Below are 23775 nucleotides of genomic sequence, written 5' to 3'. Positions count from 1 at the left end.
TAAGCCAAATTTTCTTAGGCGCATAACTTTGAAGGGTAAGACTAAACTTGATGAAACTTATATATATGAAATCAAGATTAAAATCTGATTCTTTTGATGTATCTATTTATATCAAAATTCCGTTTTTTAGAGTTTCGGTTACCATTGAGCCGGGTCGCTCCTTACTTGCAGTTCGTTACCACGAACTATTTGATGAAATTGTGAAATGGTATGTAGAATTGTATTTTTATTCAGTACCCTACTACCGTTACTAAGAAAGGATCACTGTTCGTGGCATTTAGCCACCAGTGTTATACCGGTAGGCCAAAACGCCACTTGCGTGGTAATATAAGGGTGTCACCACTTATTGGAGGGGAAAGCCCCGGCCCCAAATTATAATGTGATGCCCGTGTATACCACACCGTTTCTGCAAATGTCGGGTTTGGTACTACCCTATTTACAGTATACACTGTCCCAGGGTATGATAACGCGATCGAGTGATCAAATGGCCACTTTCTAAAGCCAAATGTACCCGCCTTGGGTTACGGCTAGAAAATCTCTAACTCTCTCGTTGTAGGTAACAAACCCCCCTTTTAATATAATAATGACGGTACCTCGTAGCTCTATCCCTATCCTGCCTGGGTTACGGAAACTATTACACAGTTTGTAGAAAATACCTTACTTGTATTCTTCCAAAAGGGTCAAAATAATCACACAAAAATATATCTCCCTGAACGGTGTCTAAACGCAGGCTAATTCAAAAATAATAATCTTTACAGCACTGTTCATAGGGGTGGACCTTTGCTTGGCCCAACCAATCATCTCAATCCACATTCAAAATCAATTCTGCCTTTCCAGTCCTATTATTCAATGACTCAAACCAGGAAGTACAAAAATAAAACTTATTTTAGAGCTTACTTATTGCAAAACAACTATCGCTTAGCAACGAGACTTTTAAATTATCATTTACTATAGGTAAATCTAAGCAAATGTAATTAGGACGAAAACAGGTCATTTATCTGAAAGGAAAAGAAACAGGGATGGAACTCCAACACCTCCCCCCGTAAGATAAATGACCGCCCACGCGCTACCTTGGTCCGCCCTTACAAACATAAACACATCACTTCAACTTTACAAAATCCATTTGCCTTCTCTCCGACACCAGTGTCTGTGCTACTGCTTCCACCGCTTGGCTCTGGATCGGTCGTCATCAACACGTCTCTACTGTAGGACCACCATGGTCTAAAATCGTATAGCATCCGCATTAGGTTTTGAAAGTTGAAGTCCCCAAGATTCGTAGACAATGATTGTGCACAGCAGAATCAAAACAAAAAATTTTCTCGCTCTCACGAATTTACATTTGAGAGGAGCAGAGAATCAGTTTCTGGCACATATGATGATACCAGCCATCATGAAAAATTGGCTGCACTAGCCTCTTAATTTCCATCTTTGGAAACAACCCCACATCTCAATAAAAAAGTAAATTGCCCCTTGGCATAATTTGAAATAATCTAAGGCCGAACATGCAAAGGCCTGTGAAAACGATAAGGGTACTGGGAATGAAGTAAAATTTTGAGCGAACCATGAATCGTCTTTTTTCTGGTTTCCCTCCCCTGGGATAATTAAATGAAGAATATGTGTTGATGCTAATTAAAGATGAAACTTAGATGCTGAATATGGTTTTCCAGAAATAATTGTCAATTCCCATGAAGAATAACAGCTATGAATAGGGTTACAGGACAAAGGTTTGGGTGAAGTATGAAGTGACTGGGAGATAGTATCCCCCAAGGACTCCAGATCAGAGAGGCAAAATCTCGGTAAAGGGATCACAACTCGTCCGCCAGTTGTGAATTGAGGAAAAGGGCTATCTTTCGCGACTTCCCGCAGGGGATCTTCCCCAAGGGATTCCTCCCCCTCATAAAGGATTGACATATATTTTGGATTGATAATACTAATCTCAGATTCCTTTCCAAATTTTTTAAATCCGACTCGACATTAAATATCTCCCAACTTTCCCCCAACCCGTTGTTGGTCATCCATCTCTATTTTGTAACCATCTTGTTTTATTCCGCATGGGTCTTTGACCTCTTTTCCTCCCCTATTATTTATGTTATATAGGCACAGCCCATCCAACATTTTATTTTTCTCCCTATTATTTATGTTATCAAGGCACAGCCCATCCAACATTTTTTTATTTTTCGCCACTTCAGGCTGAATCTCCAAATTTTGTCTCTTTTTTGAATTCCTCTTTTCATCTCTACTTTTCTCAATTCTGTCATTTGCGCAAAATAATAAATCATCGTTATATCAGACTTGGACTCCAGTATCCACTACCTTTAACTGCATTTCTTCATTGTAGCTCCGTTTAATATCTCTTTTCTCTCTTTTAGTTCTCTTTACTCTTACCGCAGAAACCAATATTTCTTCATCAAATGGGAATTAAGCTCCGACATTTGGTTTTTCAGATTCTACTAAAATTTCTCGAATTTTTACAAGGAAAAGCGCGTACAATAAATTTCGTCTCCTTATTCTGTGGTACAATCAGCGCTTCGCTTTGACCTGTACTTGTTAGCGTTTTACATTCATTAAAAGTTTTCTCAAGTTTTCCATTATCTGGAAATTTTCCCGTAAAATCATTCTCGCGCGACTCATTTCCAATATTATGTTGTCTGTTTACTTCAGCCTCCCATTTCTGTGGATTATCAATATTTCGAACATGCGTATCAAGTATTTTGCTTTTCCAACAGGGTGGCACAGCCTCCCCATTTGTTTTATGGGCCGGTCCACCTCCCCCCGTAGTTAACGGAGTACTATATTTTTCCGTCGTGGTGTAATTTTGTAATTTTCCCACTGTTAAAGAAGTCACTTTTAACGATTGGAGATTTCCAATATCTCCAAGGTCTCCTCCTACTAAAACATCCAGTGCTAGCATAGGTACTAAGCCTACTTTTATCATTTCCCTCTGGACCGTACCGTCCTTCTTTGCAATTTCTATTCTTACCCAAGCAGACGGGTATGGGTGTTTGTCTCCATAATAACATACTGTTGTAATCTTATTTTTATGGTATATTTCCGTCTTTTTAATTAGGTCGATTCTCACAAAAGTTTGCTCACTCCCTGAGTCAATTACCATTTCGGTCTATTTTCCGTTTAATTTTGCTTCTATTTTATGTGATTTCACAAAATCGTCAGTTGTTCCTTTATTATGCGCAATAGCCCAATTTGTTCTTTTATAGATTACTTTCTCATCTTTATTATGGCAATTTTTAGAAAAAGCCCCGAGGAATAAAATGTAACCAGATTATCAACATTTTGAGTATCAACCATTTCGTCTTTTTGACAGGGCGGCGCAGCCTCGGAATTTGTTTTATTGGCCGGTCCACCTCCCCGCCTTGTCAACGAAGTAGCATGATTTTCCGTTTTAGCATTTAATGTGTAATGAATGTCTGATAATTTTTCACTCACTGACATTTCTTTATGTGCTTCAATTTTTTCCAAACGAGCCTCATGATATATTCCATTTACTTCACTATCTTTTTCACTTTTTTCCATACGGGCTTGAAGACTTATTTTATTGTTTCGACTATCTTTTACAATTTTGTCCATACAGGCCTGATGACTTATTTCATTGGGTTGACTATCTTTTTCAATTTTGTCTATACGGGCCTGATGAAGTATTTTATTGGCTTGACTATCTTTTTCAATTTGATCTATCTCATCCTGTAATTTTTTCATATACTCTAGGTATTTTCTCACAAAGGCCTCCATATTAATCTTTCTTTCTATTTTCCTACTCTTTCATGGGCTTCGCTCGCCCTTCTCGGTCTTGAGTTAATCTCATCTCTGTCTGACATTATTTCAAAATTCTGTTAACTTCAAATTACCTCTTCAGTCTAAATGAAAATCCTTTTATCAATGTCTCTTTTTATCCTTTCGTGAAAGATTATTGCCTTTTAATTTGCCCATTCTACGTGGGCAGCACAGCCTTCCTTGTCTTACAAGTTAATTATTCGTGTGATCTATTGATTCTTAAATTTTATTACTTATTATTATCCAACTAGGCACAACCCAGATAAAAAAATTTCTCTTTGCGATTTTTTATATATGTAACCACAATAGGCTACTCTTCTGGGCTAAATTACTTGTCTCTTCGAAAACGCGGAATTCTTTTACTATCAGGTTTACTGATAGGACCTTTTGTTGCTGCCACCAACGTTCGTGGTATCTAGCAACCAGTGTTATACCGGTAGGCCATAACGCCACGGGCGTGGTAATATACGGATGTCACCACTTATTGGAGGGGAAAGTCCCGACCCCAAATTATAATGTGATGCCCGTGTCTACCACACCGTTTCTGCAAATATCGGGTTTGGTACTACCCTATTTACAGTATACCCTGTCCCAGGGTATGATAACGCGATCGAGTGGTCAAACGGCCACTTTCTAAAGCCAAATGTACCCGCCTTGGGTTACGGCAAGAAAATCTCTAACTCTCTCGTTGGAGGTAACAAACCTCCAAACCAAAATATGTTCTTTTGACGTTTAAAACAATGCTTCTTAATTATCGACTAGTTAAGGTTGGTTCTGATTGATAGATTCCGGTGCCAGACTCCGGATTCTGGACCCTATGAAGATATTTTATTTATTTATTTTTCTTTACCATTTTTTTCTTTTTTATTACTATTTTTGCAACACCCCAATTGGATGGATTCGTAAGAATGATTTCCAAATGGTCGCTTTTTCAAGCTTTATTTTTGTTTTGACTTTTTTTCATATTAACTTGTGTTTATGCTAATAAAAATGTTTGAAAAAAAAGAAAAAGCTATCAGTCGACAGATCTGTCAAAATATGACTGAAAATATGAACTTTAAGGATAGAAAGTTGCCTGAGATGTACTTTGAGTAATACATAAAAGGTAAAAAATAAAACATTACTTACGCATTGTTCACATTCGTGTAGTAAGGTGCAATAAGGCATCGTAAGGCGTATAGGGTGTAGTAAGACGAGTAAGAGAACTAGATTTAAATTCTATTTTCTGTTACGGATGACCAATGAAAGTGCTTTATTAGTTGAGTCAGTACGTGGACATGGTGGTCAAAACAAATCAATATTTATTTTATATGGTTATTTTTGGTAATTTAGGCCATAAGGTCACACTGGTTATCACACCAATGTGAACAATCCATTAGTTGCCTCAGAATCCAGTTATATTGATTAAAAAAAAATAAAAGAAAAATCTATTTTTAGTCAGAATGAGATTCAACACCTTCATCCTTTTTTCCGATGGTCGCTGAAGTCTTGACTCTTTTCATGTGTTGCAGTAGCTACTCGTCTCCACAAATGCATGTGGCACTTTCTTGGGCCCGCTTCATACCGTATTTTGTTTTCAGAATTCCACGTAACGTTTCCGTTTTAAGCAAGTTCCGTCTGTCTGTCTTTATGATTTTTACTGCACTAAAAAACCTTTTGACGACAACGTTGGAGAAAGGAAGAGTAAACACAAATATTACTGCCAATTTTAGATTTGCGTAAAACTCGATTCCGGCGGAGTTTTTCTTCGTAAAAACCAAACGCCAGTAGGTAACCGCATCCATATTTTCAATATTTTCAACATCGATTAGACTTTGCTTCCTCCACTCTTGTTTGATTTTGTTTCCATCCCATGACACTTGCCAATACTTTCGAACAAAGGGTTGAAGAGAACCAAGCCGTAGTGACTGAGCTGATACAGGGTCAACCATTTCTGCATATTTTTAAATGTCATCATCGAAACGAAATCGAGTTTGGATCTGCTGCACAGCTTTTATGTAAAAAGATTGTGCAGTTCTGAGGATCTTTTCAACTGCATCATGGGGTTTTTGCGAGTTCAAGTTGCTAGAATTGGTTAGAAAATTAAATTTAGGAAGACTAAGTTACTAAGGCTAGGCATAAGTGAAGATAAAAAGGTGTCGTTGGGTAATGAAAAGATTGATCAGGTGGGCAGCTTCACTTACCTTGGTAGTATTATTAGTAAAGATGCTGAGAGCAGTGAAGATGTTAAAAATAGAATAGACAAGGCTCAGGGTGTTTTTTCACTGTTAAAACAAGTCTGGAAGAATAGGAAGATAAGTCTGCAAACCAAGATTAGAATATTAGAAGCTATATTGATGACAGTGGTCAAATATGGGTCTGAAGCATGGACGCTCCGATAAAGCGGATGAAGATTTGCTAGATGTTGTCCAGATAAATTGCTTAAGGATTGTTCTGGGTACCCGGCTGACTGACCGTATTTCAATAAATAGGCTGTGCGAAAAATTTGGTTCAACACCGCTTTCTAGGGATATAATGAAAGAAAGGTTGAGGGGGCTAGGGCACTTTGTGCGGATGAAGGATGACAGATTGCCGAAGATTGTTCTTTTCGGCCAACCGTCTAGGGCTAAACGGAAAGCAGGTCGTCCCCGTCTGAGGTGGGAGGATGTCATCAAGAAAAATTTAAAGTAAATGGGAACTTCGTGTAAAAAGGGAGGCCTTGAATAGATTGGGGTGGAGGAGGAGCGTGCGTATCTGTGTTTGCCTCAGGCGGCTTGGTGCTGCGGTGAGTTGTTAGTAGTAGTAGTAGTAGTAGTAGCATCATGGGGCACACCAGGATCGGATTTTAGTGTCAAGAGAGAGTCCTGCCCATTCGGACCTAAATAAATGTTTTCGAGGGGAAGGTAAACACTTGGGTCATTCACATTAATTTGGAATGCATTTGTTGACTTCACATAGTCCTTCTTCATGAAGCTCAAAGACAATTTCTTGATAAGAGATTAAGTCTCTAATTTAAGGTAATAAAATAGTGGTTTGCCAGCTTGAAAAGCTACATTTAATTCAGTGAGTAATCCCAACGCAAAGGCAACAAATTCAAACATACACTTCATAACTGGGTTCAGATTTGTGTATATAAGCTCATTGAACTTTGTTTGATCCTCAACTAGTAGTTGTCTGTATTAGGCACTAAGAGCATCCCATTGTTCAAAAATTCTGTCCACAACAGCTTTGACTGAAAGCCATCAAGTCTGCCCAGCCTGCAGAACCTTATGCATCTCGACTTGGTAGAACATTTGAAATTCAAGGATAGCATGTTGCCTCTTGTGACTATGTGTGAAGTGCATATATATGGAGCGACAGATGTGTTCCATGGATTTTGGCAATTTCTTGCATGCATATGAAGCAACAAGATGAGCCATATGACAGGAGAATTTCACTATGACTACCCGTGGGAACGCTTCTTTTATCATGGACGAAACGCTTTGGTTAGCTCCCATCATAGAGTTTGTAGTGTCAGACCAAACCCTATGAAATTTGCTGGGGGAAGCTTGTGTGTTTCTATTATGCACTTCTTTAGCTCCTCAAATATCGTCTTGGTTGAAGAGTCGGGACACTCAACTACGTCGAGTACATCAACTTCAACTGAGAGGTCAACATTGCAAAATATTACTCCAACTTCTAGAAGCTTTTTAGAAGATACATCAGTGGACTCATCAATAATAACAGAGAAGCAGCGATTCCGTAAGATCTCAATCAAACGATCTTTATTAAAACCACTTAGTCCTGTTCGTATAACATTGGTAGCTTTCTGTTTCTTGAGTTGCACATTCTCCACTATTTGCTTTGAAGGCAATTTTTTTTATAAAAGCTACGAAAGGCTCGACCTTAGAAATAGCCAAGTTATTTTCAACTAGAAAAGTGCAAATTCTGGCCTCAAGAAGCTTTGTCTGGTCAGTGAATCCCCCTTGCAAAAAGTGATCAAGAGTATTTGAAGTGGACCTATCTGCTTTAATTTTGACATATGCTTCTTTGTGTTGGAGTACTTTATAAGCTCTGATTTTCCGCTTTTTCCTAGCTTGAGATCAGTATTGCATACTCCACAATATCCAAGATATGAGTTCTTTTTTTTAACCATCCCTTCAATTGCGGGTCACTCATCCATGAGTGAACAAACTTTTGGGAGTACTGAATTTAAGTGGTAGAACTTTGTGCAGGTTCACGTTTCTTCTGTTTTTTCTATGGAGGAATCGTATAATTTGAGGAGGGTAAAACAATAGAGTTGGATTCTTTATTAATGCTATATCCCATACTAATCTGAAAAATATCAAGCATCAGGGATACAATCTTGGAAACTAAATAAAACATATCTTTTATTTACTGTTAATGTTGGTGTGATTAGCAGTGTGACCCTACTACACCTGAATACACTAATACAGCCATATAAATTTAATATTTTGTTTATATTGACCCCTACATGTTAGAAGAGCAATCCCCCTTGCTCCATAGGAAATCTTACTCCTTTTACTGTCCTTTGAGTAAAAGTTGAGTAGGAATGAAAAAGTCACCATAAATTGAACACATGCTTATGTTTTTGCAACAGATCATTGGTTTGCTAATTTATGTTCATCAAGAGTGGGAGAAACATATTGAAATGTGTTTCCAGCATAATAGTAATAATGCAGATCATGTTATGTGAATAAATTATTTCTGATACAAACATAATTGTTTTTTCTATTTATGGTGACTTATGATTATGGACCACCCTGTTAAGTTAAGCTAATTTTATTTCAAATGACAGTTCAACGATGCTATGTCAACAGTGTGTAGTATATCAGCCTTTCCGTTGGCAGGCAGGCAGGCTAAACAAGCATTGCTGTCTCATTATAAAATTAGCTATATATAACAAAACAGGCCTTTATCCCTTTGGTGCAGTTGAAAGATCTATAAGAAAGAACCTCTTAAGAAACAAAAGAGACTGAAATTTTTTGTAGCTTTTAACATACAGTAGCTGTTCCATTCTGTCTTTTCTGAAGTTCATTTTTTTAATCAAATTAATATAACCTAGTTTCATATGGCAACTTTACAGGTATATAGTACATCAGGCCGGGGGCTATCAATGAGTATCAACTGGCTTTCAATCACCTTAAACTAATCATCTTGTAAATGAAAATATTCTTTATTGACAAGAAAGCCATGATTCTATGGTAAGAACAGAATGTTTGAAATGACTAGTAAAAGGTGACAGATCACCTGGTATCACCTGGTATTTTCAAAATGTCAGCAAGTTCATGTTGTCAAAGTTTCAAATTCAAGTTGTTTGAGGCTGCAGTTAAATTTTTGCACAAGGCTGATGAAAGTACTAATTTTTTCAGGTGCATTTTTTTATTTATTTCTTTGTTAATTGCTAAGTTAGAATGATTCAATTAATTATGATAATTGTAAGAAATAATTATGCTAATTATATATATATATATATATATATATATATATATAATTACATAATTGTTTTACAATTATCATAATTAATTGAATCATCCTAATAGCAATTAACAAAGAAATAAAAAAACACCTGAAAAACTTGCAGCCTCAAACAACGTTTGAAACCTAATGAACTTGCTGACATTTTGATAATAATGTATTGAATATCTTTAAATTTAAATTTGGGTAAAAACCAGTCTCCATTTGGCAGATTCTGCAAATCTGTACTTCCAATCTGCAAATTTTATTTCAATGGCGACTTCTTTTCTTGAGACTTCCAAAATTCTTTTAACACTACTAATCATTTGAAGAAAACCTGATAAAGGCGCAGACTAGGGACCGCTGCAGTAAAAGGTGCAGAGGAACTGCTCAATTTAACCAGGACTTGCAGTAAGAAATTAATTGTTTATATCCTGCTTCTACTGGACTGCCCTCTGCACCTTTAGAGCTCTGTTAGAGCCCAATGGACTGAATAATATATAATAAGAAATAAGAAGTTTTTATCAGGAGTCCCTTTTTTCTGCACCTTTACCCAAAACTTGGTTAACCTTCCTACCTCTGCTTCTGATTCTTGATCATTGAACTGCAATCAATAGCGCCCACTAATGACACCAAAATTTTTTAAAATTTTGGGATACCAGGTGATCTGTCACCTTTTACTAGTCATTTCAAACATTCTGTTCTTTCCATAGAATCATGGCTTTCTTGTCAATAAAGAATATTTTCATTTACAAGATTATTAGTTTAAGGTGATTGAAAACCAGTTGATACTCATTGATAGCCCCCTGAGTGCTGTACTATATACCTGTAAAGTTGCCATATGAAACTAGGTTATATTAGTTTGCTTAAAAAAATGAACTTCAGAAAAGACAGAATAGAACAGCTAGTGTATATTAAAAGCTACAAAAAATTTCAGTCTCTTTTGTTTCTTAGAGGTTCTTTTTTATAGATGTTTCTATAGCGCCAAAGGGATAAAGGCCTGTTTTGTTATATATAGCTAATTTTATAATGAGACAGCCTTGTTTGTTTAGCCTGCCTGCCTGCCAAGTGAAAGGCTGAGATACTACGCAATGTTGACATAGCATAGTTTAATTGTCATTTGAAATAAAATTAGCTTAATTTAACAGGGTGGTCCATAATCATAAGTCACCATAAATAAAAAAAGCAATATAGCATGATCTGCATTATTACTATTATGTTGGAAACACATTTCAATATGTTTCTCCCACTCTTGATGAACATAAATGTGCAAACCAATGATCTGTTGCAAAAACATAATCATGTGTTCAACTTATGGTGACTTTTTCATTCCTACTCAACTTTTACTCAAAGGACAGTACAAGGAGTAAGATTTCCTATGGAACAAGGGGGATTGCTCTTCTAGGATATAGGGGTCAAAATAAACAAAATATTAAATTTATATGGCTGTATTAGTGTATTCAGGTGTAGTAGGGTCACACTGCTAATCACACCAACATTAACTGTAAATAAAAGATATATTTTATTTAGTTTCCAAGATTGTATCCCTGATCCCTGATATTTTTCAGATTCGTATGGGAGATAGCATTAATGAAGAATCCAACTCTAGTGTTTTACCCTCCTCAAATTATGCAATTCCTCCAAAGGAAAAACAGAAGAAACGTGAACCTGCACAAAGTTCTACCACTTAAATTCAGCACTCCCAAAAGTTTGTTGACTCATGGATGAGTGACCTGCAATTGAAGGGATGGTTAAAAAAAAAAACTCATATCTTGGATATTGTGGAGTATGCAATACTGATCTCAAGCTAGGAAAAAGCGGAAAATCAGAGCTTATAAAGCACTCCAACACATAGAAGCATATGTCCAAATTAAAGCAGATAGGTCCACTTCAAATACTCTTGATCACTTTTTGCAAGGGGGATTCACTGACCAGACAAAGCTTTTTGAGGCCAGAATTTGCACTTTTCTAGTTGAAAATAACTTGGCTATTTCTAAGGTCGAGCCTTTCGTAGCTTTTATAAAAAAAATTGCCTTCAAAGCAAATAGTGGAGAATGTGCAACTCAAGAAACAGAAAGCTACCAATGTTATACGAACAGGACTAAGTGGTTTTAATGAAGATCGTTTGATTGAGATCTTACGGAATATCTGCTTCTCTGTTATTATTGATGAGTCCACTGATGTATCTTCTAAAAAGCTTCTAGAAGTTGGAGTAATATTTTGCAATGATGACCTCTCAGTTGAAGTTGATGTACTCGACGAAGTTGAGTGTCCCGGCTCTTCAGCCAAGACGATATTTGAGGAGCTGAAGAAGTGCATAATAGAGACACACAAGCTTCCCCCTGCAAATTTCATAGGGTTTTGCTCTGACACAACAAACTCTATGATGGGAGCTAACCAAAGCGTTTTGTTCATGATAAAAGAAGGGTTCCCACGGGTAGTCATAGTGAAATGCTCCTGCCATATGGCTCATCTTGTTGCTTCATATGCACGCAAGAAATTGCCCAAATCCATGGAAGACATCTGTCGCTCCATAGATAGTCACTTCACACATAGTCACAAGAGGCAACATGCTTTCCTTGAATTTCAAAAGTTCTACCAAGTCGAGATGCATAAGATTCTGCATGCTGGGCAGACATGATGGCTTTCAGTCAAAGCTGCTGTGGACATAATTTTTGAACAATGGGATGCTCTTAGTGCCTAATACAGACATCTACTATTTGAGGGTCCAACAAAGCTCAATGAGCTCGTATACACAAATCTGAACCTAGTCATGAAGTTTATGTTTGAATTTGTTGCCTTTGCATTGGGATTGCTTACTGAATTCAATGTAGCTTTTCAAGATGACAAACCACTATTTTATCGCCTGAAACTAGAGACTGAATCTCTTATCAAAAAATTGTCTTTGAGCTTCATGAAGAAGGACTATGTGAAGTCAACAAATGCATTCCAAATTAATGTGAATGACCCAAGCGTTTACCTTCCCCTCGAAAATATTTATTTGGGTCCAAATGGGCAGGATTTTCTCTTGACACTAAAATCAGATCCTGGTGTACCCCATGATGCTACTACTACTACTACTACTACTACTACTACTAACAACTCACTGCAGCACCAAGCCGCCTGAGACAAACACAGATACGCACGCTCCTCCTCCACCCCAATCTATTCAAGGCCTCCCTTTTTACACGAAGTTCCCATTTCTTTTAAATCTTTCTTTATGACGTCCTCTCACCCCAGACGGGGACGACCTGCTTTCCGTTTAGCCCTAGATGGTTGGCCGAAAAGAACAATCTTCGGCAATCTGTCATCCTTCATCCGCACAACGTGCCCTAACCACCTCAACCTTTATTTCATTATAGCCCTAGAGAGCGGTATTGAACTGCATTTTTCGTATAGCCTATTGTTTGAAATACGGTCAGTCAGCCGGGCACCCAGAACAATCCTTAAGCAATTTATCTGGACAACATCTAGCAAATCTTCATCCGCTTTTTCGGAGCGTCCATGCTTCAGAGCCATATTTGACCACTGTCATCAATATAGCTTCTAATATTCTAATCTTGGTTTGCAGACTTATCTTCCTATTCTTCCAGACTTTTTTTAACTGTGAAAAAACACCCTGAGCCTTGTCTATTCTATTTTTAACATCTTCACTGCTCCCACCATCTTTACTAATAATACTACCAAGGTAAGTGAAACTGCCCACCTGATCAATATTTTCATTACCCAACGTCACCTTTTCATCTTCACATATTCCTAGCGTTAGTGACTTAGTCTTCCTAACATTAATTTTCAAACCAATTCTAGCACCCTGAACTCGCAGAAACCCCATGATGCAGTTGAAAAGATCCTCAGAGCTGCACATCAGATCCAAACTCGATTCCATTTCGATGATGACATTTAAAAATATGCAGAAATGGTTGACCCTGTATCAGCTCAGTTACTACGGCCTGGTTCTCTCCAACTCTTTGTTCGAAAGTATTGGAAAGTGTCATGGGATGGAAACAAAATCAAACAAGAGTGGAGGAAGCAAAGTCTAATCGATGTTGAAAATATTGAAAATATGGATGCGGTTACCTACTGGCGTTTGGTTTTTACGAATAAAAACTCCGCCGGAATAGAGCAATACCCAAATCTAAAATTTGCAGTAATATTTTTGTTTACTCTTACTTTCTCCAACGTTGTCATCGAAAGGATTTTTAGTGCAGTAAAAATTATAAAGACAGACAGACGGAACTCGCTTAAAACGGAAACGTTACGTGGAATTCTGAAAACAAAATACGGTATGAAGCGGGCCCAAGAAAGTGCCACATGCATTTGTGGAGACGAGCAGCTACTGCAACACATGAAAAGAGTCAAGGCTTCAGCTACCATCGGAAAAAAGGATGAAGGTGTTGAACCTGATTCTGACTAAAAATAGATTTTTCTTTTATTTTTTTTAATCAATATAACTGGATTCTGAGGCAACTAATGGATTGTTCACATTTATGTAATAACCAGTGTGACCTTATGGCCCAAATTACCAAAAATAACCATAAAAAATAAATATTGATTTGTTTTGACCACCATGTCCACGTGCTGACTCAACTAATAAAGCACTTTCATTGGTCATCCGTAACAGAAAATAGAATTTAAATCTAGTTCTCTTACTCGTCGTACTACACCCTATACGTCTTACGACGCCTTATTGCACCTTACTACTCGAATGTGAGCAATTTCTGAGTATTGTTTAAATTTTTTCCTTTTATGTATTACTCAAATTACATCTCAAGGAACTTTCTATTCTGAAAGTTCATTTTTTCGTCATATTTTGACAGATCTGTTGACTGATATCTTTTTCTTTTTTTTCAAAAATTTGTATTAGAATAAACACAAGTCAATATGAAAACAAGTCAAAGCAAAAATAATGCTTGAAAAAGTGACCACTTGGAAATCATTCATACGAATCCATCCAATTGGAGTGTTGCAAAAATAGTAATAAAATAGAAAAAAAATGGCAAAGAAAAATAAATAAATAAAATATCTTCATAGGGTCCAGAATCCGGAGTCTGGCACCGGAATCTATCAATCAGAACCAACCTTAACTAGTCGATAATTAAGAAGTACTGTTTTAAACGTCAAAAGAACATATTTTGGTACAAGTAAATGGTCCTAAGTTGCAAAATAAGTCGCCTATTTATTGCAAAATAAGGCTTTACTAGTGATTTGGAAAGAAGTCAGAAAATCGGGGAACCTGTAGGGATTTTGGTATGGAAAATAGGGGATTTTTAAGGATATTCCACCAGCCTTCTAGGGATTTCAAAAAATATGAAGTGGAAACACTGGTTTAGACCCCGTTTGGGGAGATATATTTTTGTGTGATTATTGTGACCCTTTTGGAAGAATACAAGTAAAGTATTTTCTACAAACTCTGTACTAGTTTCCGTAACCCAGGCAGGGTAGGGATAGAGCTACGAGGTACCGTCATTATTATATTGATAGGGGGATGTGTTACCTCCAACGAGAGAGTTAGAGATTTTCTGGCCGTAACCCAAGGCGGGTACATTTGGCTTTAGAAAGTGGCCATTTGACCACTTGGTCGCGTTATCATACCCTGGGACAGGGTATATTGTAAATAGGGTAGTACCAAACCCGATATTTGCAGAAACGGTGTGGTAGACACGGGCATCACATTATAATTTGGGGTCGGGACTTTCCCCTCCAATAAGTGGTGACATCCGTATATCACCACGCCAGTGGCGTTATGGCCTACCGGTATAGCACTGGTTGCTAGATACGACGAACGTTGGTGGCAGCAAGAAAAGGTCTTATCAGTAAACCTGACGGTAAAAGAATTCCGCGTTTTCAAAGAGACAAGTAAATTAGCCTACAAGAGTAGCCTATTGTGGTTACATGTATAAAATATCGCTAAGAGAATTTTTTTTATCTGAGCTGTGCCTAGTTGGATAATAATAAGTAATAAAATTTACGAATCCATTGATCACACGAATAATTAACTTGTGAGACAAGGGAGGCTGCGCCACCCACGTAGAATGGGCAAATTAAAAGGAAATAATCTTTCATGAAAGGATAAAAAGAGACATTGATAAAAGGATTTTCATTTAGACTGAAGAGGTAATTTGAAGTTAACGGAATTTTGAAATAATGTCAGACAGAGATGAGATTAACTCAAGACCGAGAAGGACGAGTGAAGCCCATCGAAAAAGTAGGAAAATAGAAAGAAAGACTAATATGGAGGCCTTTGAGAGAAAGTACCTAGAGTATATGAAAAAATTACAGGATGAGATAGATCAAATTGAAAAAGATAATCAAGCCAATGAAATAATTCATCAGGCCCGTATGGACAAAATTGAAAAAGATAGTCAAGCCAATGAAATATGCCATCAGGCCCGTATGGACAAAATTGAAAAAGATAGTCAAGCCAATGAAATACGTCATCAGGCCCGTATGGACAAAATTGAAAAAGATAGACAAGCCAATGAAATATATCATCAGGCTCGTATTGAAAAAATTGAAGCCCGTAAGGGAATGTCAATGAGTGAGAGAGTCCGTATTCAGGACGAGGCTGTATGTAGAAATATGGGTATTGGAAGGTCATAGCCGGAACCTAGCTAATGGAGAGTGGAGTTGACAGGGCAGGCCTCTAGAAAGGGAGGGAACAGCCAATGAACTCACCTGTCCGGCGGCTTTGTACGACCCTCTTCTACATAGTTTTGAGGTTTTTCTTTCCTATCCATGTTCTTTTCTTAAGTAAAAGTTTGGAAGTTACAGTTCACTCCCCTTATGGTACTGTTCTGGTACGGGTGGGGGTTTATCTCCACCAAGCTAGCTGGTTTGTTTATTAACCGACTCTCAAGGCTTTCAGTGTCGGCAAGGAGTGCCTGCTTTGCGGGAGGGACGAAGGTTATGAATGAAGTAGGAAGTATAGACGAATGAGAGTACTACGCGGACACTCTTCCTTGGGCGTAGCTTAGGTTGCGGCCTGGGGACAAATGATAACGCACAAAATAGCCAAAGGCCTCGTCATCTAATTAGTGACTCGCACGACTGGATTAACGAGAGTACCAGTGTCCCTATCCACTGTCTATCGAACCAACACCACGGGGATCGGGCCTGGTAACGTCTGCAGAGACAGAAGACCCTGTTGAGCTTGACTCTAGTTCGGCATTGCGGAGTGACATGAGAGGTGTAGCATAAGTGGGAGATGGTAACGTCGGAAATGAAATACCACTACTTTCATGGTCGCTTCACTTACTCAGTGAAGCGGAGGCAAGGCCCTTTGGGGATTTGTTTGTGGTGTCAAGGGAGTCCACCTGTGAGTGGCGCCCTCGATTCGTGCTGAGGACAGTGCCGGATGGGGAGTTTTACTGGGGTGGTACATCTCACAAATGATAACGCAGGTGTCCTAAGGCCAGCTCAGGGAGGACGGAAACCTCCCGTAGAGCAAAAGGACAAATGATGGCTTGATCCCGACTTTCAGTACGAGTACGGACTGCGAAAGCACGGCCTATCGATCCTTTTGGCTTTAACAGTTTTAAGCAAGAAGTGTCAGAAAAGTTACCACAGGGATAACTGGCTTGTGGCGGCCAAGCATTCATAGCGACGTCACTTTTTTATTCTTTGATGTCGGCTCTTCCTATCATTGCGAAGCAGTATTCGCCAAATGTAGGATTGTTCACCCACCTACAGGGAACGTGAGCTGGGTTTAGACCGTCGTGAGACAGGTCAGTTTTACCCTACAGACGTTCAAACCAGTTGATTTAGTAATCCTGCGAAGTACGAGAGGAACCGCAGGTTCGGACATTTGGTTTTGCACTTGGTCGAACGGCCAATGGTGCGAGGCTACGTCCGTGTGATTATGTATGAAAGCCTCTGAAGGTAGAATCTTTGCTGGAGTTCACAATGGTACCGTGCGTTCGGACTCACTGGTGGCTAAACGTAACCTGGTCCTTTAGCTTTTAGCAATGAGTGCTAGTGCTTCGGAGCCAAGGTTCGACAGTTGCTTACCCTCGGGAGATGGCGACAGGGCAGCTTCACCGTCGAATAAATCAAATATTTCATAAGGTCAAATGCCAAAATCACTTGTAGACGACTTGGGTACCGGCCGGGGTGTAGAGTAGTGATTTACACTGCGATCTGCTGAGACTAAGCCTATGACCGGGAGATTTTTCTTGCCAGCGGGCAAGTCCCCCAAATTTACTTGAATTATTTTCAGGTGTTGGTCGTAAGGAATCGTGTATCGAGAGTAAAAGGGAGAGTACAAAGTACTCAAAAATGAAGGGGGGTCATTCTAAATCCATTGTATGGGTAGTGGAAATTAGGATGACTCGGAGAGAGTGTCAAGACTCGGGGAATCTCTTGACACCGGCATGAACGGGAACTAAAACTATTCCGTTCTCTGTCTATGTGTTTGCCAAGTCCAGGCAGTAATTTTGGTCATTTTTGACGACCTATGTGGGTGCTCTTCGAGCACCCGCACTTTAAATTGAATCAGGCAAATTGTATTAAGTGAAGTCTTTGGTTTTAGAGTCCAAGCGTGTTTTCCTATGAGCATGTTGATTTTCAAAAAGATGACAAAGCAATATCTCAAGAACAGCTTACATTATTAAGTTAAATCTTTAAGGGTAAGTTGCACCAGATTTTAAACTAGCCAGAAGACACTGTGTGCATACTATTCTTATTACCACTATAGTTGCATGTCCAGCCTTTGAGCTTGGACTACGTCTGGCTGAGAGACGGATATTGCTATTATATGGTATTGTTTACCATCACTGCGAGGCTCCTTGCTACTATTTGTTGTTGATTACAACCTATAGAGAATGTAAGCGATCTCGTCAAGTTTTGTGTCAACTGTTGATGTTGAGAGGATTTGGTGAGAGCTATTCTTATTACCACTATAGTTACTATAACTAATGACGCTAAGGGTATTAAGTTGAAACTTGTGGGAAACGTTTAGGATTAGTTTCTATTAAGAAAAATACTATATGCATGAAGGTTTTCAAACGGAAATATAAAAGGACATTTGAGACATTGTAGTTTTATTCCCAAGTAAAAGAGATATTTGGGTTTGAATATTACTTTAAACTTGCATTGCCGGCGGAGACATTAAGGACTTGGTTTCGGATCTGAGCATATTGCATGCCACTAAAAAATAGAAAAACAATACTTGAAAGAAAAAGGATGGCCCGAGATGCAGATGCGGATGACTCTTGCCCCAGATGTAACCTAAGTATTGAGGATATGGCCCATATTCTCTCCAAATGCCAGCAACTTTTCTTTTAAGGGGAAAGTATTTTGAGGATGGTAAATTGGAGTTCCCGGGGATCCTGCAGACGACTGTAAAAAGGAAAATCAGGCAGTTATGTAAATATGTAGATGAAGTGTTGACATCAATGAGCGAAACCTGATTTTTTTTTTGCTGGGGGGAGGGGAGAAGTTAGATAGTTATGCTATTTTGCTTGTGGGAGTATGTCTAAGAATAATGTGTTGTATGGCCTATTTTTGGCTTATAATAAATTTATTATTATTAAACAATACCACAGGCAGTGTCGTTCTTGGATAGCTAGAAATATCATTAAACTTTTAAACTTTTAGTTTTAACACTAAAACTTTTAAAAAAGAATAAAAAAAATTTCTAGCTATAATAGCCAGAAATATCATTGAAAATTTCAAAGGAGCTAATTATATTGGAGATTAAAAGTTCTAATACGCACTTTAAGAGTCAAGGGGGTTTAGAGGGCAAGCAGTCCTCCTCCCAAGCCCATTCATTTTCCAAAGAAAATTAATAAAAATTTTAAGACAACCGTTATTTTCAGCATTGTAGAACGGTCCGGTAGCTAAATCTCTGGGAATGTTGGGTATGGAAAACAGGGCCATATCCGGTATTTTTTTCTGAGGGAGGGATTACAATATATATTTTTTTTTGGGGGGGGGGGGTATAAATAAAACTTAAAAAAACGCATCAAAATTTATTTATGTTCATTTTCGTTACGTTTTTTACGAGTCTGACAAACATACCGGGGGGGGGGGTCAAACCCCCTGCCTCCCTCCTTTGATACGGCATTGATGTAAAACCCAAAAAACCATGTAATTGGCTCATTATGCTTCAAAACTAAATGTTGCTTTAAAATTAAATCAAAAGACACTTTGTGCATGGTTGCCAATAAGACACCTCAGCAATATATTGAGAACAACTGGGGTTTTAATTTGAAACTATTGGGGCTACTGCTATTACTACTTCTGTTCTTACAATTTAAATAAATCAAAAGAGTGCAAGTTTATCCAGGTTGTCAAAGAACATAGATAGATTATTTTGGGAATGGTATTAAATTTTATTTTTCAGGTTAACTTGAGGAGGTATATAAATTTAATTAAACAATAATATTTGTGTCAGGATTACAAATAGCAAGCCAAGCTATGGATTCTAATAGAAAAAACCAAAGAGACATAACTTTTTCCATGAAAAAGACTATGTCAATAAAAATCGTCAATCGTCAATAAAAAACTTTTTATTGACGTAATCGTCAATAAAAAAAGGAACAAAAATTTATTTAAAAATATTTTTCGCGAAACTAGTTTTTCAAAGAAAAGTAAAGAGCTCCATTAAACAAAAAATGAAGAGAAATAAAAGTCAAATAATCTTCAAAGCGTAAGACTACCACAAATCACCATTAATAAATAAATGAAACCCAAAACGAACAGAAATTACAATAAATAACCGATTCAAACTCAAAACGAGCAACAATTAACGCGGTTTTTTGGGCTGAAAATCCTCATGCCTTCTCAAGGGCCAGAACATAATTTGCACTTTACTATAAAAAAAAAAAAAAAAAAAAAAAAAAAAAAAAAAAAAAAAAAAACAAATGATCGTGGATTGTCAGTTAATATAAATATATATACTGATATTTATTCCTTAGAGTTTTAATGGTTATTTTTACCAAAATCGAAAAGTAAAAGCATTTAAAATATATTTGTTTTCAGTAAGATGCAAATATGTCCTGGTCTTGAGAAGGCATGGGGGTTGTCAGCCCTATACCTGTTAATTTTTTTTTTCGTTTTTAGTTCGATTGCTTATTGTAATTTCTGTTCGTTTTAGGCTTCATTTATTTATTGATAAATGATTCATTAAAGATTGATTATTGATTTATTGATTTAATGAATGATTTACTGATTCATTGATAAATATTATTCCTTTTTTTTATATTTTTTTTTGTATAGATCCTGGACTTCCTGATGAACAGCAATGTTCTTATATTTTTAATTGGAAAGCAAAAAGCAAGAGAATCAGCTTGTGTGCGGAATGCTGGAAGATCGACGGAGGAATTACTTAGCCAAGATAGGAATATTTTTTCAAGGTAAGAGGAACGAGAGAAGAATAGGAGAAGAAAAATATAAAAAAGAGACAAGGGGAGGGGTAGGGGTAGGGAGAGGCAAGGGAAAAGATTAGGGGAGATATGAAGCAAGAAGAGTTACTGCGGCGCTAGATAAACTAAGTTACAGTTTGGCATGTGTCTTTTTTCAAAAATATTGAAGATAACTGCTCAAACTTGAAATCAGAATAGAAGTTTATCAAAGCTCAAAAAGCCAATTTTGGTGGAAAAAAAAATTATCCGTAGCCACTATTATTATATTCTTCTTACTAAGGAAAAAATAGACCTCCTTTGAATCTCAGATTAGAGGTTGATATTTTTAGCCTAAGCGCATTTCTACTACCACTTCTGTTAAAAACTCACACTGCAACAAGCTATTTGAGGCCAACAAATGTGTAAACGCTTCTCCCCATTCTATTCAAAGCTCTACTTTTCGCCATCTCCCGTTAAGTGCCGATTTCTTTGAAATCCTTTTTTGTAACCTCTTATCCGAGTCTTGAATCAGCTGCTTTTTATTTCACCCCACATAGATGGCAAAAATTACTCTCGTTGAAAATATGTCAACCTTTACCTGAATACCGTGGTCTATCCATGTTAACCTTTTTCTTTCCTTCTTTCAAATAATTAAATAAAAAAAAACAAGTTTTTTAAACTGTAAGTAAGGAGCGACATTAAAACTTAAAACGAACAGAAATTATTCCGTATATGGAAGGTTCTCTCCCCTCCTCAACGCCTCGCTCTTTACACTAAATTTTTTTATTGTTTTAAAAAATAAAATTGTGAGACAGAGTCAAACTTAAGCCTAAAGAGCGAGGAATTGAGGAGGGGACAGACCCTTTCATAACGGTATAATTTCTGTTCGTTTTAAGTTTTAATGTCGCTCCTTGCTTTCATTTAAAAGAACTTGTTATTTTATTCAATTTATGAACTTTTTTGAATTAATGAAGCTTTGATTTTGGCTCACCGTACATCAATAATTAAAGCAAAATTTGCATATTAATTTATTTTTTTGGCTAAAGAGTTTTTTCGAAATTTTGTTCTGACGTAACTTACGAATTAACTTACGTAACGAACTTCTATTTTCGTATGTTTTTATTACGTATATTTGGGAGTTCGCCCTCTTGTCAATATCTCGCATTTCACGCTAAAGTTCAATTTTTGTTCGAATCACAAACCGCTGAATCACAAAGGTCGGTTAATTAGAATAGATAGCTTTTTTGAAAATACTAAAAAAAACTTTAGCGTAAAGAGTGAGGTATTGACTAGGGGATGAACCCCCTCATATACGTAATAATTTCTGTTCTTTTTAAGTTTTAATGTTGCTCCTTACTTTCAGTTGACAAAACTTGTTTTTTTCATTTAATTTCTGATCTTTTTTTAAATAATGCTGGGAAATCCGGCGCCCCCTTCATAGAAATGTCCCTTCCCCAATGAAACATCCTCCATGGAAAGATCCTCCCCCGTAACCCCCTACTCTGACCCCCCCACAAGAAAAAAATCCTTTCTGAAAACGTCTGTATACTTCCCGATAACCAATACTTTATGTAATAAAGGGGCAAAGTTTATAACTTGCAGCCCTTCCCCTGGGAACTGTGGGGGATTAAGACATACTCAAAGACATATTTACTGAATTTTCAACTATGCTGAACAAAATGGCTATCTCAAAATTTGAATTGGGCGACTTCGGGAAAAAAATGAGCATGGGAGGGGGTCAAGTTGCCCTATAATTTTTTTGGTCACTTAAAAAGGAAACTAGAACTTTTGATTTCCTTTCGAATGAGCCTTCTCACGATATTCTAGGACTACTGGATCGATACCATCACTACTGAAAAAAAAACCAACAAACAAACAAACAAATAAACACCCTTCTTTGATATTTCTTCTGGCAAAAAAAAAATACAAAATTCCACTTTTTTGCAGATAGGAGCTTGAAACTTCCGTAGTAGGGTTCTCTGATACGGTGAATCTGATGGTGTGATTTTCATTAAAGTTCTATGACGTTTAGGGGTTGTTTCCCCTTTTTTCCAAAATAAGGCTAATTTTCTCCGACGCGTAACTTTTGATGAGTAAGACTAAACTTGATGAAATTTATATATTTGAAATCAACACAAAAATTTGATTCTTTTGACGTATTTGCTGGCATCAAAATTCCTATTTTTAGAGTTTCGGTTACTATTGAGCCGGGTCGCTCCTTACTTACAGTTAGTTACCATGAAGTTTTGTCAACTGTAATTGCGGAGCAGCAATAAAAATCAGAATGAACAGAAATTATTCCATATATGAGGGGGGCTTCCCTCTCCTCAATCCCTCGCTCTCCCCACTTAAGGTTTTAAGTACTTAAAGTTTTGCGTAAAAGCCAAAGTATTGAGGAGGAGGCAGTCCTTCAGATATACGGAATAATATCTGTTCGTTTTAAGTTTTAATGTTGTTCCTTACTATCAGCTGAAAAAACTTGTTTTTCTCAATTTCGATATTTTTTCGACTAATGCCGGGATATTTCACTCCCCCTCCATGGGAAATTCTCTTCTCCCGGAAAATTGCTTCATGGAAAGCTCCTCCCAAAAAAAACAACCTAACCCGGAAACTTCCCCAGGACAGCTCCATCCTCAATGAAAATCTCACCCAGAAAATTTCTTGCAGAAAATTCCGCCTGAAATATTCTCCTTAGTATGCTTTCATTTGAAAAAGACTTTATTTTGTGATTGTTTTTCAAATCTTTCCGGAACTCTCCCCTCCGCTGAAAAACTTTCCAAACCCCTCTCCATTGAGCATAGAGCATTTCCCCACGGATAATTTCTCCCGTGGAAATTTCCCCTATAGGCTATTTCTCCCGCGAGAAATTCTCCAAGGGAAAATATCTTCTGCAGACTCCACGGAAAAATCATCCAGACAAACCAAATCCTGCCAATAATCCCCCCTCTTTGCGGGAAAAATACCCCCTTCCCCACAGCGGAAAGTTGCACCCGTAGAATATTCCCTCATCGAGAATTTCTCTCGCGAAAAAATTCTCACAGGGAAAATTCCAACCCTTGACAATTCCAACCCCGCCAAAAATTTCCCCGAACAGTCCCCAGGATCATCTGTAGACGTAAAATTGAGTCGACAAAGAGAAACTAAGACGAATAAAAGCAATTATATATAGGAATTCTGGCAAATTTCTTCAGTGCAAAATTTGACCTTT

The 23775-nt window shown here is 37.5% G+C and overlaps 1 protein-coding gene and 1 pseudogene across 1 annotated transcript in view; both read left to right on the top strand.

Moving 5' to 3' along the window:
* The window catches only part of LOC148948582 (uncharacterized), a 225656-nt gene that overhangs the window by 33878 nt on the left and 168003 nt on the right, over positions 1-23775 (top strand). Inside the window, exon 5 of the mRNA XM_089094481.1 lies at positions 20443-20579. Within this exon, the coding sequence (XP_088950607.1) occupies positions 20443-20579 (137 nt within the window). The remainder of the gene's footprint in view (positions 1-20442; positions 20580-23775) is intronic.
* LOC148948583 (large subunit ribosomal RNA) lies at positions 16344-17393 on the top strand (annotated as a pseudogene).

Source organism: Artemia sp. Qi Xiang Cuo, chromosome 9 (genome assembly GCF_049724085.1).
Source record: "Artemia sp. Qi Xiang Cuo chromosome 9, ASM4972408v1, whole genome shotgun sequence".
NCBI lineage: Eukaryota > Metazoa > Arthropoda > Branchiopoda > Anostraca > Artemiidae > Artemia > Artemia sp. Qi Xiang Cuo.
This window is presented reverse-complemented; position numbering and strand designations above follow the sequence as displayed.